The sequence below is a fragment of the Dreissena polymorpha genome, chromosome 1 (assembly GCF_020536995.1).
Source record: "Dreissena polymorpha isolate Duluth1 chromosome 1, UMN_Dpol_1.0, whole genome shotgun sequence".
NCBI classification, from domain to species: Eukaryota; Metazoa; Mollusca; class Bivalvia; order Myida; family Dreissenidae; genus Dreissena; species Dreissena polymorpha.
This window is the reverse complement of record NC_068355.1, coordinates 52,184,276-52,204,062: the sequence shown is the minus strand read 5'-3', so window position 1 is coordinate 52,204,062 and position 19,787 is coordinate 52,184,276. Positions and strand designations below refer to the sequence as shown.

The window sequence follows — 19,787 nt, the reverse complement described above, 5'->3', positions numbered from 1 at the left end:
ATGAAACTTTGTCAGTATATTTGTTTAAATGATATCTTGGATGTGTATGAAAATTGTTCTGGTCTGTTGAAAAACGTGGCTGCCAGGGTGTTCACTAGTCATGAAAGTTGGTAAGAACATTTTGTTCTAATGACATCTTGGGCTGCACAGAGCAGGTCAGTTCCTTTGAATCTCAGGTGTGCGACTTTGGGCCTTTCTGGCGCTCTTGTTTAACTTGTGTGGCCCAAAACTCAAAAGGTACTGCTGATATGGAGAGCTTTAATTTTGCAATTTAATAACACATTGTCCAGCATTGGAAGTTTCACACCTTTATATTTTAGTTAGGATAGTATTACACCACCAGACTTCTTGCCTTTTTTTTTGAAAAAATAACACCTTTTTTAACTTTTTGTGCGCATAACCAAAGAAGTTTTGCTATTAGAGGGCTGAAAGCTCATAAACATATTCACCAGTGTGTGATCCAGCGCACATTTATATTTGTAATTAGTTTTTCCAATATTAGTGGAGTTTTCAGACAAAAGCGTTATGTGGGGGCAAACATGTCCTATGGACACATTTTTATTTGGGTACATGAAACATCTTATTTTACACTAAAGCAGGGTTGTATGTGTATTTGTTTTTGCATTACATAGAAATACAAGTTTAGAGTAGACATGTTTATTCATTATTATTTATATAAGATTTAAATCAATGCATGCATAACATGCCTTCTTAATTGTTTTGAAATAAATCTACTTGAAATATAAAGTGTTATAAATATGCAAATGTATGTATGCAATAGACCATACAGTATAGTTTAAGACAAAAAAGTAAAAACTAATTAATTACAATACAGAAAAAAATCTATCTCATTTAAATTATTTGAAGTTTAAATAAAGTTTCAGTCCAAGTTTAGTGGGTAACATGGATGGATTGGGACTGTTAAAAAAGAACAAGTACCAAAATGTTGAAGAGTGGAGTATCTGGTAAATTATATATTTTAATGTCTGATGCAGTTACTGAGAAATGGAAAAAAAAGACGTTGAGGGAATGAAATACTTTATTATACAGCTTGGAACAAAATGTGTTTGATTCATGATGTGCCTGTAATAACCAGTATGTTTTGTTCCCTCAGACATATGTATGAGCTAATGTGAGGGCTGTTCTTATTAAATAACTGCCTGTCATGGTCAACAATTTTCTTCAAGTAGGTGCCTGTTACCTATCTTGGCAGCATTCTGGACAACCATGGAGGAACAGATGCAGATATCAGAACCTGCATCGGTAAAGCAAGAGCAGCCATCCACCAGATTGAGAACATCTGGGGATCCAGCACACTTGGCATCACCACCAAAAATTTGGCTCTTCAATACCATTGTGAAGCCACTACTCCACTATGGAACAGAGACCTGGAGAACCACTGTCACCACCATAAAGAAAACACAGGTTTTCATAAACACCTGCCTCAGGAAGATCGTCAAGATCTGCTGGCCATACAAGATCTCCAACAAAGAATCATGAAGAAGAACAAAGCAGCAGCCTTTTTAAGAAAACATCCTTCAGAGACGTTGGTGATGGCCACACTCTTCGAAAGCTTCATCCAATACGACAAAGCAATCTCTCGCCTAGAAGCCCTAATGGAAAAGGAAGAGAGGGCGGCCTGGAAACGCCTGGCGCATTGACCTGGATGCAGATGAGCAAACATGGGGGCAGCTGGAGACTCGCCCAGAACCGAGATGCCTGATGCCTGGAGGAAGCTGGTCCAAGAAAGGACCACAAGCCAAGATGAGATGATGTGCCTGCCGGCAACATGTTGAGCCAATTGTCAATAATGCTTGTAATTATTTAACAAGCTGATCCAAGCTAACAGGTTTTATAATTCACCTTAAGTGTGACCTTGACATTTAAACAATGTGTAATACACCTCCACAAGGTTCACATTATTGGTAAATAAAACTATTGGGCCTGAAAGGCCCAAAGTCACTCACCTGAGATACAAAGGAACTGACCTGCTCAGTGCAGCCCCAAGATATTATTAGACCACATGTTCTGACAAAGTTTCATGACGATTGAACTATAAATGTAACTTTTAGAGTGCTAACAAGGTTGTACTATAGCCAAATAAGGATAAATTCACATACCGGTACCCCTGGTGGCCATGTTTTTCAACAGACTAAAACTATTTTTGAACTGATCCAATATATAATTAAAACAAATGTTCTGATCAAGTGTTTTGAAGCTTGGACAATAAATGTGACTAAGAGTGGTAACAAGTTTTTACTCAAGCCATATCAGGAAAAATGCCCAGCCCCCTGGTGGCCATGTTTTTAAACCAACTGAAACCATTTTCAAACTTGTCCAAGATATGGTTCACAGGGGGCTGACGAGGTCAAAGCGTAGTCCGTTTCGCCATGACGTCGTGTATATGTTTTACTACGAAAATATTGTTTAAATACACATGACATCAAGAATGAATTAGTCGAAAATTGTGTTTAGACATGTAAGATTATGCTTTTCTAATAACAAAACTCTGAATTTAAGCACAATGACATTTCATAGGGCTGTTACATCAAATTATAATCAAAGATGTGTCTGGTTTATGCGGTTAAACATGAAATATACCGCTGATTTATAAAACCGAAGTAAAGTTTCACTTTAAAAAAATGCAATTAAGGTTTACAACTGTGTTTAAGTGACACAATTTTACAATTTCCATATTGGTCTATGTATCGTTAAGTCACTGGTGTGTTTAGAAATGTGTAGGGTGACCCAGTTATCAGAAATAAAGGCTAAATATTATTATTAGGCATGATCATGTCTCTGACAGTATACGTATATGCCTCGCTACGACAACGCTTTAGCGTGTATGCGTTTCTCACAGAAGACATATTGGTTATCTCTTAAAGGCCTAATAAAGAAAAGTGTTTTTGTAATACGGAGTCATGGAGTGGCTGGATGTTTCCTTTGAGGAAGAGGTAGTAACAACGGCACAACATGATCCGAAGCGCACAGTCGACATGGTAATGCACATTATTATGATCAAATTAAATTCACGACTAGGCCAAAGGAAACGATTAAAATCGAAAATCCATATACATGTATAAGATGACAGTTGAGAGTCGAGAACCCAATGTCGTCGGTCTCAATAAAATTGACGCATCTTCACCTTGTGACAATCCCTTATACGTTCATTTTGATAGAGACCGACGATAGGTTTTCAGCATACGGTGCTCTTTATCAAATAACATTCGATTCTCGTTATCCCCAACTCGCTTATCTCGAAACTCTGCTTATGTCAAAGTAAATCCCATGTCCCAACTTTGATCATTATTTATCTCATACGGATTTTGATTTTTTCATTGTATATATCAAAGCGAATTTCTTGAAAATCGGTTATCGTCAACTAATTTTGAGATGAATTTCATGTTCGTATACATGATTTTACCTGTAAAATCCACACCTGTAATAGCCGGAAGGTGTGGAAAGTAGGACCCCAATGGCATAAATCCGCAATTGCATAATCAATATATCGTTGTAAAGGTGTGGCAGTGGGTTTCTGTCACAGGTTATTGTTTACTGCGTACATGACGGCCGGTAAATTTACCTCGTGTTACAATGCGGTTAAGGCCCAGTCTCAATATGATGCCGGCAGAGCCCCAGTGCGTGATCAGGCATCTACCGGGGCCCTACCGGGATGAACCGGTGCTCCACCGGGATGAACCGGGGCTCCACCGGGAAAGTATTAAAATGTTTAATACCTCCGGGATGAAGCGGGAGTCACCGGGTAGGACCGGTAACGACCGGCGTGGCAACGGGAACAACCGGGACGGCACCTTAGCTCCACCGGGGCCTAAACACACCCCGGCAGAGCTACGGCAACGCCCCGGTAGAGCCCCGGTGAATGCTGGCAGAGTCCCTTTATAGCTACGTTGCATAAGTAAACCGGATCTCTGACGATGCCATCCCGGTTGTTCCTGGTGTAGTCCCGGTTGTTTCCAGTGCCAAGCCGGTCATTGCCGGTCCTTCCCGGTAACTCCTGGTTCATCCCAGAGGTATTGAACATTTGAATACTTTCCCGGTGGAGCCCCGGTTGTCCCCGGTTAAACCGGGGCGTTGCCGCAGCTCTGTCGGGGTCTGATGCCGGTATAGCCCCGGTGAGTGCCGGCGTAGTAACGGTATACCGGGGCTCTGCCAGCTTTCACCGGGATCAACCTTTTCGTTTTGATGTTCATGCGCACAGTGAAGCACGGCATCTTTTGCACTGGGCAATGGCAGTCTGCAGTAACTGCAAACTGCATGTGATATGTCCTGAAATGGATACAGAGACTCCGTTGAGCAACCTATACATTATATTTGTACTTCGTTGCGCAACCAATACATACTCTGTGCGAAACCTATACATAAAGCGACTTGTAATTACCTTTGAAACAAAGCATTTGAATAATTAAAACACATGTTCGTAACCTGTTATGTACTTTAAAATGTGTAATGTACACTGAATCAAAGTAACATGTAGTTTTATTTAATTTAAGTTACCGTAATTGGTAATTTTAACAGAATAACCACCTTATGCATTGCTTCAAATCAAAATATTTCGATTTTAGCTCTAAATAAACTTAAAGGTTGCAACTACGCGCATTTGTTATTAGTTTGTTATTGAAAATAAGTGCCTAACATTACTGGATGTTCCGTTCTCTAATCCATAAACACCAGAAAAGATGTAACTCGCCTGATTAAGTAGTGTATTTACACAATGTTTTCGTAGTAAAACATATACCCGACGTCGTAGCGAAACGGACGACGCTTTGACCTCCTCATCCCCCAGTGTGGTTGGAACAATTCTTCTGACCAAGTTTCATTAAGATCGGACAATCAATGTGGCCTCTAGAGTGTTAACAAGGTTTTACTAAAGTAATATATAGCCATATAAGGAAAAATGCCCCACCCCATTGTGGCCATGTTTTTCAAGCAACCAGAACCATTCTCGCAATCCAATATATCATTGGCACAAATCTTATAACAAAATTTCATGAAGAACGGACAAAAAATGTGGCCTCTAGAGTGCTAACAAGGCAAATGTTGACGACGGACAAAAGGCGATCACAAAAGCTCACCATGAGCACATTTTATAGGTAATAACTTTTTTTTAAAGAAAGTCTTGGATTATGGTTCTTGAGCATGGCACTTCTAATCAATATACACCCATGAAGTTTCATGTTGATATCTGATATAGTTTCTGAGATAAAGCCCTAAAAGGTTTTTGACAGACGGATGGACAACCCCAATTCTATATCCCTTCGCCTTCGGCGGGGGATGCAAAGTATTGAATTGATTCAAATGAAAATATATTGATAAAAGCTATTGCCCTTTGTTCTTTCTAAAGCATGCCGGCTTTCATATTTATTATTACTATGGTAGATAACGATGAACAAAAGATCTAAAGACAACATAAGAGACTGAAGAGTGCAAGAACTATAACTATCTTTTTCTTCCATGCTTTGGGAGTTATTTCCTCTTATATATTTCTTTTACAGAGCCCAATCACAAATTTGTCTTAATTGTGCAGATCATTACTGAGAAAGAATAAAAAAGGATTAAACCCTTTACCACTTAGATACTTATTTTTACGCATGTTTAGTCCCTTAAAAAGTTATATTTAATTTAAGACCTTTCTTACTAGATTCATGTTTTAAAGGCTTCATTTCCAACCATTCAATACTGATGAGCATCAAACAGCAAAAAACCTGAACAGACTGTGAGTTACTCGCACATAGCCATTTACACTTTGCTTCTGAGTGGGAAAGGGTTAAATTAAAATTCATATAACACCAAATTAACATAGCTGTGAAAACGTTCAAAATGTCAAATACAAACCAGTAGATTCTCCTCTAAGATTTTGAACTCAAGCCATTTTCTGTGTACCCACAGTTTTCCATATATTCAAATGACTTCAAAACCATCTCCGAAACATTCATGTATTTTGTTCAAATTTTCAAAGTAGTTTTAGAGAGGTTAAAGCCGATTGAAGATAACAAATGGATTGTAACTAAGAATAGATAGCACTCTTATCAAGTTAAACATGTCCAATTTTGCATGTTTTTAAAGTATGTTTGATTTCGTGATGTTTGCGTGTTATTTTTGTTTTTTTGGGGGGAGGGGGGTATATTAATTGTGCTCTTTTAATGTACTAGGTTACAAGTTTCCAAAAAATCTTAGTTTTCCATATAATCAAATGAACAGAACAAATTGGATAGAAGACCATCACAGCAACATTCCTGTTTTGTTCTTTAAAATCTCCTAAGCAGAAAGAATATGGAAATTATTTTGTAAGACAAAAGCAATAAAGGTATGACAAATTCACAACTTTATTGACATTAATTTCACATGGGATAAATACACTTATGCAAATGACAATTTGCTTCATGACATATTCGTAAATTATTAATTAAAATGCTAAAAATATTTAGCCTAATGTGAATGTGACAATTTTCATGTATGTAACATGTAAGCATAGCTTTGAAAGCAAAAATCTTCCTCCAAGTTTCGAACTCCTACATGGAATGCAGAGAGTACTCAGTGTCAATTATTTACACTTGTGAAAAGTTTTGTTCATAAAATTAACATTCCAACAGATGAACACAAATTCTACATGAACATCATTTTATCAACAAAACTCATGCTGTGAAGTCATAAATGCCATTGCTTAGTGAAATATATAAGCTTCTAACTGTAACAACCAAATCAATGCCACCATTGCCTACGCAAACATGGCCGACTTGTGCGAGCCTTTTTATTTTATTCTTCTTAATGAGATTGCTAAGACCATTTAACACTATCCAGAGAAAAATAAATCCTACCCACACAGCGTGAATGAAACACCATTTACAGCTTTTTATTCATGATCCATAGGTTCACTTTCATCTGAACGTAGGTCCTCTACTGACTCTGGCTCTTCTGCCCGTTCAGTTGCACTTTCAGTTTCCATGGCTACCTCATCCTGCGTCACATGTTCCTCAGCTGCATTGTCCGTCATTGTGTTTTCCTGCTCCGTCTGTTGATCCTTCTTCACATCTGTTTCATAAACTTGATCTGTTGGGTCTTTTTTACCTTCATGGCTGATAGCTGCGACTGATGTATCATCCTTAGCATCCTTCCCTAAGTAATCTTCAGCTTTTTTTATTTCTAGTTTTTCCTTTTCTTTAGCTGCCTTTTCAGATTGGTCTGATTCGGGAACAGGTGTGTCAATAGGGCTTGCTTGTTCAGGTGTACTACTTGCAGTGGTAGATGCTTCTTCAGTTTCGTCTCTCTTGACATCAACATTTGGTTGTTCTAAGGTCTCTGAACTAGCCTCATCTTCGTTTGATTCTACTTTGTCACTGACAACCTCAAAGCCTATAAAATAGGGAAATCAACAATGTAAACGTTGAATGCCACTCTTGCACATTAAACAGACATGTTAAACCAAAATATGCCAGAAATACCTTAAAAATTAGGGATGCAACAGATTATAAAAATCATTAACTGGTTAACCTTTTTCCGTAACCGGTTATTAACCGGTTAACTGAAACGCCTTAAGTAGTTAAAATGACAGTTTCGTAATAAAATGTATTATACAATTTATTTTAATATTTTGGAAATGTACATATATGCTATATATTTTCTTTATTTTTCCTGTGTAAAAAATTAAAGAACTACACAATTTTCATTTTAACGTGTTATTCACTTATTTTTGTTTGGGCCGCTTATATTACGTTCGCGTCGTATCGCTCACAAAAATGGTGTGTTCTTTTGTTGATACTTTTTTAATTTTTAAAACTCAAATTGGCTTAATATGGAAATGTTTTTTCTTTGCAATTCGAAGTAAAGTGGGTGATGTGTGTTCAACGAATCCGCATCTCTTCTTAATCGAACATATTTTGTTATATTTTGCATATTTTGTTTGCATTTTAGCATTGTAGCCGAAGTATTATCGTTTTATTTTCATTTTACAAAAAAACAAGAGGGCCTGAATGGCCCAAAGTCGCTCACCTGAGATAACAAGATATTATTGGGACAAATCTTCTGACCAAGTTTCACCAAGATCGGAAAATAAATGTGGCCTCTAGAGTGTTAACAAGGTTTTACTAAAGCTATATAAGGAAAAATGCCCCGCCCGCTGGCAGCCATGTTTTTCAACCAACCAGCATCATTTTCGAACTCGTCCAAGATATTATTGGGATGAATCTTCTGACCAAGTTTCATGAAGATCAGACAATAAATGTGGCCTCTAGAGGTTAACAAGATTTTACTATAGCCATATAAGGAAAAATGCCCCGCCCCTTGGCAGCCATGTTTTTCAAGCAAACGTAACCATTTTCAAACTCATCCAAGATATAATTGAAACCAATCTTCTGACCAAATTTCATGAAGATTGGACAATAAATGTGGCCTCTAGAGAGTGAACAAGGCAAATGTTGACTTCGCACAACAGACAACGGACAAAAGGCGATCACAAAAGCTAACCATGAGCACGTTCTAACTAGTCGCCAGCGCACGCTGGCAGTATGTCACGCATAAAAAAGTAAAAGCGTACAAATTATTCCATAAAAAAAAACGTAATCAAATATTTTTTCCAGGTTAAACTTTTCCCAAAAATGTAACCGGTTAACTGGTCGTTTCGGTAGGTAAATCGGTTAACCAGTTAACCTCTTGCATCCCTATTAAAAATACAATGAATGTCCACTTTGTCTTGTAACATCGCTGTATGAAATATTAATATAATTCTTGATACCCTCAAGCTCAATTTCGTTATGCAGGGTTATAAAGGTTATGAAGAATCTCTTCACAGCACTTAACATGTAAATTCCCATGCAGACCAAGAGAGCTTATGTACCTCTGGACTTTGCCGTCATATAGTGGTATCCCACTTATGGGAGCAATTTTTATATCTCCCAAAATACATCAAGTACTGGTTCTACCAAGAAAACAGGCTCAATATTTTTCCAATAAGCCTATGGGTTTAGATGCAATAAAGCTAAAACAAGACTATTGCAAAGCAATAAGTCCCCTACCGGTGAAACTTCACCATTTACAGCAATATTTCTAATTTATTTGTTGCCATAGCAACCAGAATTCTTGATGTACAAACAAAATGAAATGATGTGCATAATCTCCATATTGCCATCCGTTCATGTTTCAAGTTTCATAAAGAAATATGAAGAACTTTTTAAGTTATCGCAGGATCCAGAAAAGTGTGACAGACTCACAGAGCATAAACCATAAGTCCCCTTCGGTTTCACCGGGAGGGGACTAATAAATAGGTTTAAACAAGAATACCTCTTGACTCTTCATCGTCCGGCGGTCCCACTGGGCTCGAACTAGACACAGTGATGTTGTCTTTCACAGGACTCAGCTTCATCTGCAGCCACAAACAACACATCAAATGGTATACTGTTAGTTCTGATTGAAATTTAAGTCAATCTTGTGGCGGCAGGGTGCTGTGCCCCTCTGATAAGGCCTAGCTAGAGTTCTGATTCATGTAGCTCTTTAACATCATCCTGGTGCTGTGCCCCTCCTTTAAGGCCTAGCTCGAGAAACACAATGCCCCCCTTCAGCGCCGCTTTGAAATAAAATTTCTATTTAACATTTGGCAGGTATATAAATCATCTCCCTTTAAAGCTTATTACTACCCTTGGATTTGCATTTTTGACCTTGGACCTTGAAGGATGACCTTGACCTTTTATCAGAAACACAATGCCGCCTACTGCACCGCTTTGATTTATTTATAACAAACATATAAAATTTGGCAGGTCAGATAATTATGTCCATTAAAAGATTATTACTTCCCTTGGATTTGTTTTTCGACTCCGTGACCTAGTTTTTGACCCGTCATGACCCATATTCGAACTTGACCTAGATATTGTCTAGATACAACTTCTGACCAAGTTTCGTAAAGATCAGAAGAAAACCATTTGAATTAGAGAGCGAACACGAAAAGTGTGACAGACTGACAAACAGACAAACTGGCAGACGGACAGACAGACTAACTGACAGACAGACAGTGCGAAAATTATATACCCCCTTTTCTTCGAAAGGGGGCATAAAAAGATCTATTTCTTTCATTTGTAGAGAGAAAATTTTCAAAATATGAGGAAGTTTTGATTTATTACAAGTGCTGACTACTAAATGGAAATTCAGATTGCATAGCACCAGTCCAAGCTAAATAAGAAATAAGATTCATGGAAAAAGCATCCCAAAACTTAGCTTAGGTGTTTATAAGTAGGCATGTGCAGTCTGCACAGGTTAATATGAGACAGCACTTTCTGCTTAAACTGGATTTTCGATTAAAAAGAGAAGACCTTTAAACGAAAAGTTACATAAAAAGCTGAGAGTGTTGTCCCCAATAAGCTTGTGCGGACTACACATGATAGTCTGGGATTGCACATTCATAAAGCTCAAATTTACCAGAAAATTTTGTATATGACTTGAGGGCAATGCATGGCTCTTAGTCTTCTACCCACCTTTTTTTCCGGTGGTCCTTCCGCCTCATTCTCGGTTGAGGAAACCGTCTCCGGAGTAGTGGTTTCAACCCCCTCAATTGCTTCAGTGGCCTGTGCAGCAGGAGATTCTTCAGGGTTTAAAGATGAATTAGGATCTGGATCCACTGACTTTGACCCTAAAGACTTGTCAAGAGCTAAAACTGTTTCTGGTTCCTCTGATTCCACATCACATGGTGTTTCCAAGGCAACAACACCGTCTGTTTGCTCTGGCATTGAAAGCTCTTTGCTGCTTTTTGTCTCAGTATCTGTTACACAGTCCTCATTGTCACTGTCAGTCTTGTCGTCCTTTTCTATGCGAGAAAACAAGGTGGACGTTGGTGGCAGTCGAACACTGTCTGAAACCACTTGACTTTGATCAACCTCCTTTGTTGTACTATTGTTCATGATAACATCATCTTCGGTAGTTTCTTCTGAAGTATCAGAGGAAGAATCCTCCATTGCTTCATTGTCAACTGTCACACTTTCACTAACAGATTTGTTTTCATCTTTCTTAGTTTCATAAACAGTTTCTTTTTCTACAGCTCTACAATCTGTGTCATTATTTTTACTCGACTGGTTCTCGGCTTTAGATTTTGCAGGCCACACTGCAGTTGCATGATTCGATGACCAGTCTATCTGAGGTACAGACCCAAATGGCTTTTCATCCGTGAATTCATTGACTGAATCGTGCTGTTGATCCACACCATTGGAGTCCAAACCATTTACCATAAACCTAGACTCTGACACTATTTTCCTACAAGCAAACATATTTGCTGCCAATATTGGTGAATTAGAGAAATATGATAGACATAGGCTAGCAATAGCCTCAAGATGTGTCTTAAATCTGTCAAATAGTACTTATCCGTTTCAATGTTAAGCAATACAGCGATGTCTAAATGTTTGGCATTTTTTGTCAAAAGTAGTATGTCTGTTTGTATTGTAATGCTACATGTGTAAATGAATGATTAAATAAATATTTTAAACCAAAGGGGAATTACTAAACTTGTAACTGTGGGTACATTATCTCAATACAACAATAAGTTATCTCATCCCAATGCAAGACTTTTACTAGTTAAGTCATAATGCTAAAGCTACTTTATTATGATATTTTTACACAAATTATTATAAAACTTATGTATAATCAGCCATATACCACTTTGATATTTTCCACTTTGTATTAACAAACTGGCTTGAAAGTTCACATTTGCAAAGTTGTTTAATTGGCTACATGACAGCTATCGAGATTTTCGAGAGAATGTACAATGCACTTTCAATCCTTACTATTTTTCTATTAACACACTAGTGTTATCCGCTTGTTGATACCAAACCCAAATTTCACTTACCTTCCTTGTGGATCAACTGTAGTGACTACTAGTACGTTCTGGAATGTCCGAAAACATGCACTAACATTAGAATCAAGTCCTTATAAAATGATATAAACAAGGGCTTATAATAGAGGATGTTTAGAAATCACTTTGTATATCCCTGAATTGCAGTATATTCCTGAAAGTGATCAATTTCATAAATGCAATATGCTATATAACTTATTCTGAATGCAAAAAAGTTGGTGTGTTATTAGCGGATTAGCCCTAAATTGATTTCATTACATCTTTAATTGGCATTAGCTTATTGAACATAAATAAAGTGGGGTTTTTTCAACTGAAAACTCTTATTTACCGGTATTACATGCATTTTACAATGTCCATCATTGAAAAATCTTGGTATGAATGCAATAAATGTATACACAGCATGTAATAACCCAAGTTTTTATATAGACAGACAGACAAGCAAAACAGTTTATTAATGTCACAGTTTCGTACATATAAACAGTTAACCCTTTCACTGCGGGAACCGAATTTTGAAGGCCTTTGCAAACAGTTTGGATCCAGATGAGACGCCACAGAACGTGTCATCAGGATCCAAACTGTTTGCTATTCTGATAGTATTCTTTGAAAAAAATCGAAGAAAATGCTAATTTTAGAAATTCTGCAGACGACATTTTAGAAGACGACAAATTTCTCAGCATGCAAAGGGTTAAGCAGTACCAAGAACATTATACATATATATATATATATATATATATATATATATATATATATATATATATATATATATATATATATATATATATATATATATATATATATATATATATAGAGAGAGAGAGAGAGATAATATATATATATATATATATATACGTACAAAACCACTCTAAAAGAGTTACTGGACGATGGTTCTACATATTTATTTATCATTTCACTCAAAAATTCACATATACAGTCAGAGAATTTAATATATTTTGAAAAACAATATTCATATATTTGTGTTTGAAAATTTCCTGGTCTGGGTCAAAATAATGAAGCACAGATTTATTTTGTGTGTGCATACTAGCTCAATTCTCTGCAAAATGTTCCTTAGTATACATTTTAGTTACATACAATGAGAATTAACACAATTTATATAGTACAAAATGTATTGTTGATTTAGCTTTCTGGTAACACGTTCTGATAATCAGCAGGAGTCAAAACTGAGAAAATAGCAAAATGCATGCATCAAACAGCAGGATTCTAATTCCATTGAAATCACTGACAATATAAGTTAGTGTACCTTTTCAATTCCCCTGAGGAACTTATCACACTGTGTGTAGTGTTTCTTTGGTGATGTGACCAACTCGCACAATCGCTGTACTGTAAACGGAGCACTGAAAGCACATACAAACAAACATTTGGGTCGTACTCTGTGAAAAAGGGGTTTATTGCATGTGCGTATAGTGTCATCCTAGATAAGCCTGTGCAGTCCCCACAGGCTAATTAGGGACGACACTTTCTGCCTAAGTCATATTTTTGCTGAAAAGAGACTTTCCTGAAACGAAAAATATCATAAAAGCGTAAAGTGTCGTCCCTGATTAGCCTGTGTGGACATCACAGGCTAATCTGGGACGCCACTTTACCCACATGCATTAAACCCCTTTGTACAGAGCAAGGCCCATTTGTAGACCTAAAGTCCGCCATAAGTAGCATATTATTCACAAATTAACTAATTATTTATATTATATAATGGGCACAACTTTGTGCAGTGTGAGATAGAAGTACAACCATTTGGATATTTTGTTTGAGTGGTTTAAGAACCAAAAGCTATCTACTTGCTGATAAACAATGATAACACAAACCTATTTTTAATTTAAACATAAACTGCCAATCTATTGTGCATTTCTATACTCAAAATATATTTCATTTTCGGAACAAGTGTTAATATTGTTTATTGCATAATGTAACAATTCTTATTTTTGTATTAGCTAAAAATGTGTGCAAGCCATCATATATAATACCTAGCCATTACCACACAGAAGTTAAAAAAAAAATAATGCATTATTAATCAATTTGTAATAAAGCACATAAGAACACAACTATATTCCCCTTTTTTGTATCTGTAGCAGCTGGAAAGAACTTCTCAAAAAAGGTCATGGTGTTAAAATAATTAACCACTGATAGGCTAGCTAGTGTATCGTTCATATCACTTAAACTGTAGTAATCAGTAATTTTGTTTGGTGTATTATATAAATAAAACATTGACGCTAGAACCATTCTGGTTGAATATATGGTTTAGAACAAATTAACTACACATTTGAACCATATTTCTCAAGTTAAGCTTCATAATAACAGTATCAAAAATTGCAATATGTTATAAAGTCATTCATGTCTCCACCACGATACAGAAAATTGAACACATGTAAAATTATATTGTAAGCCAACTACAAGATGTAATTAAAAGTCATGTAAAAATGTTATAACAAGCCATGTAAAATGATACGACAAGTCATGTAACCATGATAAAGCATTTTATGTATTTTTTAAATCATATAACAAGCAATGCTTTTGTAAAAATGGTGCAAGAGGCAATGTAACAATGATACAAAAAGCCATGTAAAATGATACAATACAATTGCCAGGCAATATATGTCCTCTACCGGCTCCACCATTGTCAGAATTGTTATTTTATTTTTTTTATTGTTGCCATGGCAACCAGAATTTTTGAGTAGGAAAAAATGAAATGACGTGCATAATGTCCATATTGCCATCTATTCATGTTTCAAGTTTCATGAAAAATATAAAGAACTTTTAAAGTTATTGCTGGATCCAGAAAAGTTTGACAGATTGACGGACTGACAGACGGACTGACAGACACACAAAGCGCAAACCATAAGTCCCCTCCAATAACAAGCTAAGTAAAAATAATATAACAAGCAATGCACTGTTTTTCATAAACAGATACTTAAGTATCAACCAAACGCAAGATATGCTCACCTGTTAAACTTCTGGAGGGCTTCAAGAATCCTTTTTTTCATTTCATCAAATTTTGCGTTTTCAACATTTGGTAAAGGATTCGCTCTTTCAAATGGCTCATCTTTATTGAACTCGTCCATAACCAATTCTAGTTTTTGGACCAACAATGACTTCAGTAAAGGCCATTGGAACCTGAAGTGTTGATATGCATTAACAACAATGGCAGACTAGTATTGTTCTTAAAAGCAGTAGTGTACCACATGTTAATTTGTATTTTTTTAATGTATGTTTTTTTTAATAAAACAGGAACAGACCCTAGAGAAGGAAAATTTCCATCATGCCTTATTTTAAGTTTCTCTTTTTCAAGTCAATCTGGACAAAAAAATTGTTATTGTGATATAGAATCAATTGATACAATTTAGCCAACAACAACAACAACATGTGTAGTTATAAGGACTTAAAATCGAAGTGAACTAGACACAGTGTTCATAAATTACCAAAGCAGCAGTTTTATCAAAAGTTTGTAGAGAACAACAATACAATGTTTAATGCCAATTATTAAACCTTTGGGCCTTGTGGAAAATAGCGTATATTGTTTTATTTCTCTAAATACAATTAAATAAATAATTTCACAACCTTTGTGTGGCCAGTTATGGCCTCAGGGTCATGATTTGATGAAATTCAGTAGAAGGCCTATATAAAATTGTGCATGCGAAATCTTGATGTTCTAGTTCAGATAGTCAGTACTTTAAATCGTGAGAGCTGGACAAAGATTTTTCTTCCCTGATTGGGGAAACAAAAAACCCTGAAATTGGGAAAATTCGTGTTGTGAAATCTCCCAAATGGAAATTATGGGTCTTTTAAATTGCTTGGTATCAATAGCACAAATCACCTCAAATATTGATTTACATTCATTTTGCCTTTTGGCTTGAAAAACAGAAAAAATGTTCAGTGTCAGTTCTCATTTTAATTGTTAGTTTGCTGATAATGCACGTTTTAAACAAAATTGACAAAATTTTCCTTCCTTTGAGAATTTTTTAGACTGCAATTGGGAATTTTGTACTTTTTCTCCTATTGCCAAAGTACCTCTTACAGGTACATTATAAAGAAGGGAAAAAATCGCTGCTCGAGTTCCTTTGCTAAAGGCTTTGGCTTAGGCTACTGAGCATATCCTCCAATTACCTTGAGTCGAGCTGTTAAGGAAACAACTAAAGTAATTTCTGAATTAATTCAAACAATCCCGCAATAAATGATGTACCTAAAAAGATTTATTTCTTTCCTGTAAAATCCATGTCAAAAGTGTTACAGTGTGTTCAACCACACAAAGCCCATAGTTCCATACATACCCGCAATGACATACACTATGCACGTTGTTTACCTTGAGTTGAGAGGTCACATCCGAAAAGCGAGAATTCTCGATTGCAATAGGGCATGAGGTCAACAAAACTTCGAAAATTCGATTCACTGAACAAATTTAGAGTAACAGAAAGATAAATTTAGCTTTTTATAACTTCTTTTTACCATTTAACAAGTTTCTGTTGTATCGGTTGATCTTTTTTCAGCAACATTGACACGAAAAAGTGCTCAAGAATTAAAAAAAAAATAACAACATTTGCAATTTTTTAAAATAAAATTTCGCCATATACAGTACAGCCAAAGCGGAACAAACGTATTTCGCTTTCCGCGGCGGCAAGGCGAAACGAGTCGATGCCGCGTCAGTCGTTGAAGCCGCGTCAGTATGCGGCGGCACGTCACATTTCGCCGCGAAACTTCGCATCTGTCCGCCGAGGCATGCCGCAGTACGTGACATGATGCCGAGTCGATGCGATCATGAAATATTATTTTTTTTAAATTATTAGTTACATGTAGTTAACAAATTTTGAAAGAAGAATTATAATAATAATTAAAATCATAATAAATTTATTGTGCGCGGATTGTATTAGCATATACATGTAAGCATGGTTAATGTGTCTGGCCAATTATTAAGTTTGTTTCCCGCCCGTAGCGTATGTATTTCACACATAAAAAAGGTCACGTAATTATGTTTTCGCACATACATGTGGTCAAGGCTCCAGCATATGGTGGATTTATAAATTAATTGAATGTTGATTCAGCTATTATATTTTAGCTGAGAAAATTAGCAGTTTGAAGCCACATCAATAATCAAGAAGGTGACGACGTATTTGTAGTTTTGTTTATTATCAGCTTATTATAACTATTGTTTGAATATGCGTATATAAACACGTTTTATTTTGTTCATATTATACAGTTAATATCGCTACTAATTACCCGATAATCCCGTATATTCCAGTTTTAAAGCAAATGCTGGTTAATATTTACGATACACAAACATTCTCGATATTTCCTTAAGTATCAAATACATTTTGGCATTTGTTACTATTTATAGAGATGATGAAATAACGTCTAATCGGGGCGTTTTTTTTCTCCACTGAACACGCGGTTTACGCCTGACGTGATGTTCATGTATTTATACAACACAAATTACACCCAAACTTTCCAAACGACGTTCTACATGTCTGCATAATTTTCGCGCGCTTTTTATGAAACAAATGATATTTTAGCACTGTTTATTTGACGCTAGAATTTGCCAAAGGACGCGTTAGCATTAAAATTCGGAAGTGTGTTTCGGATTACAAATTTAATAATGATAATCGAACGAAACATAAACAGTTGCGCGTAATTAATTCTACGCTACACATACATGTATGTACATGTAGGTGGATATCTTTTCACTCGATCCGCCGCGTACGTATGCGGCGGATTTACTCCGCGAAAGTACGCGTGGTTAATACAGACTCGGCGTCGTTGCGCGGATCGATGCCGAGTGCCACGGCGATACACCGCGTGAACACACGATTCGGCCGCCGCGGACTAATAATCTGGCCGTGGCGTAGCCGCGGATTATGTTTGTGCCGCTTTGGCTGTACTGTATGATACTATTAAAGATTTGATAAAATTATCATCCAATTGGGACAGGGTAAACCCACTGAACATGTGAATATCGGCATGTCACCTATTTTCGGGATGTGCGTGCACAGATTGTGCCATGCAATATTTTCTGGGAATCGTGAAAGGGTAAAAGAATTTTCTTTAAAATACATCAAATACATGAAACTATGAGTTGACTCTTGCGCAATGGTCTGCAATTTATGTGCAAGTTTAATGAAGAGTACCAAAAAAAAAAATGCACGCAATAGGCATACATTTGGATTATTTCAGTTAAAGTAAGATTTATATATTCAATTAAACTGTTTTTTTCCTTATTTTATTGGTGTCTATAATTATTTTCAAGCGTAGCTATGTTAGTTTAACAAAATACTCGGAGCGTATGCGTTTGACGTCATCACGAGAGCCGTGTTTTCAATGTAAACAAAGTGATCGACTTTGGGTCATGCTCGACTCAAGGTAATTGGAGGATAATATTGACAACTGAGTCTGATGTGATTTTATAATCTATTCCCCAGTAAAATCGTTTGATAAAAAATACTTTTTCAAAACCGTCTGAAAGCAATATAATTCAACATCAAAGCACGAAATGTTTATGTAATAAAGGCGGCACGAAAATATACTTACACTGTTTTACCAGTTTTCGCGACTGACTTGAGGTAATCTTCAAGGGTCGGTGGAATGTTTTTGGATGGAGATTTGTCGAATTCTGAAATAAGACATCACACGTTCTATAAATAAATTGAGAAGTTAAAGGAGTTAGCACGTTTCAATCAACATATCAGCGATCAATACCTTCTAAAAAGTTCAGAATTTTCTCTTGATTTTCCATTGTTTACTGCCGATTTTTGCACGAAAAGGTCAAGGAACTTATGATGTCATGGATTAGTTTACTATACAATAATGGGCGTGAAAAGAAAATTTATACAGATACATTTTCTATTAAACAAAGCTATAATAAGTTATTTTGCTTGATTTTGATTGGTTATAATTTTCTAAGTTAATTATTGGATTTTAGTTTTAATAAGTTTTGCTTAAACATATCCCATAATATTTGTTGTTTTTTATTTTAACCTTCATTTAAAATGGAACAATCCAGTCGGTGTGCAAATATAACTTATTGTTTTAATTGCTCAAAATGGGCAGTTGTCGAACAAACTCTTGTTTGAATGTAGCGGGCCGTGGTGTGGCGGTAAAAAATAACTTCACTATCCCTTGAAAGTCAAAATAAACATGTCCTTTGCTGTCGCGGCATGTTATTATGAAAAGATCCCCCCCCCCACAAACCGGAGCACTCGCAGCATATCTTCAGAAATAGCATTAATCAATGCGCTTACGGCGCACATCGACTACTGGTGCGCTTTTTTCCAACTTCAGACTTGAAAACTAGACTTAGACGTAAGCATACGGTATCGTTAATAATATTTATGTTTAAATAACGAACAAGTAGTATATTTTCTCATCATTTCTTTGGAAGATAGATGGTCAGAGGCTGAGCTTTGTAGTCAACCATGTCAACGAAGAAATGGAGAACATATATGTGTGCAGTCGACTTTCCACACTTCAGTTGAAATTTGATGTAACATCAATTTATAAAGAAATTTATGACAAATATCGCTAAAACAAACTGTCACGTGTTCAACAGTTAAAGTTAATCGAGATAGCACATTCTTCGTCTTTGATTAAAAAATGTAGCAACATTATTGTAATAAATTCCCGATTTACCCGAAAATAATAAAAATTACGTAAATAGTCTTATGTTGATACAATATACGAGAACCGATTTTATTGTATGGACATTTTCAAACAGGATCCTGTCAGGTTTATATGAACGAAATGGTTGTCTGCACATTAATGCAAAAGTAGTTCCCAGATTTACATGTTCAGGAACGTATCCACTAAAAATGCCGTGGGTTTCCACCACCAATCTTATAAGAGAACGTTGTCCCGCGGTTAACAATAATTGCGAGAAATTGATTGAAATACATCTTTAAAAACTGGACAGCGTTAGTTGACTGGTTGATATTGTCCGGTAGCGCTA

The 19,787-nt window shown here is 36.2% G+C and overlaps 1 protein-coding gene across 1 annotated transcript; it reads right to left on the bottom strand.

Moving 5' to 3' along the window:
* Window positions 1-6,330: 6,330 nt before the first annotated feature.
* LOC127880778 (serine/threonine-protein phosphatase 4 regulatory subunit 2-like) lies at window positions 6,331-18,678 on the bottom strand. The gene is made up of 8 exons (XM_052428181.1): window positions 18,542-18,678; window positions 18,374-18,455; window positions 14,801-14,971; window positions 13,104-13,197; window positions 11,840-11,877; window positions 10,479-11,250; window positions 9,295-9,376; window positions 6,331-7,371 (listed from the first exon to the last, which is right to left on the bottom strand). The coding sequence occupies exons 1-8, from the start codon at window positions 18,576-18,578 to the stop codon at window positions 6,872-6,874; spliced, it is 1,776 nt and encodes a 591-aa protein (XP_052284141.1). The 5' UTR covers window positions 18,579-18,678; the 3' UTR covers window positions 6,331-6,871.
* Between the last annotated feature and the right edge of the window lie 1,109 nt (window positions 18,679-19,787).

Bases quoted from the DNA above. Each gene is read 5' to 3' on its own strand.
- LOC127880778 (XM_052428181.1), bottom strand. From the start codon at position 18,578: ATGGAAAATCAAGAGAAAATTCTGAACTTTTTAGAAG. The intron at 11,878-13,103 runs GTACACTAACTT...CGGACATTCCAG, and splicing joins TCCTCAGGGGAATTGAAAAG to AACGTACTAGTAGTCACTAC. The intron at 9,377-10,478 runs GTGGGTAGAAGA...TTGTGGCTGCAG, and splicing joins AAGGACCACCGGAAAAAAAG to ATGAAGCTGAGTCCTGTGAA.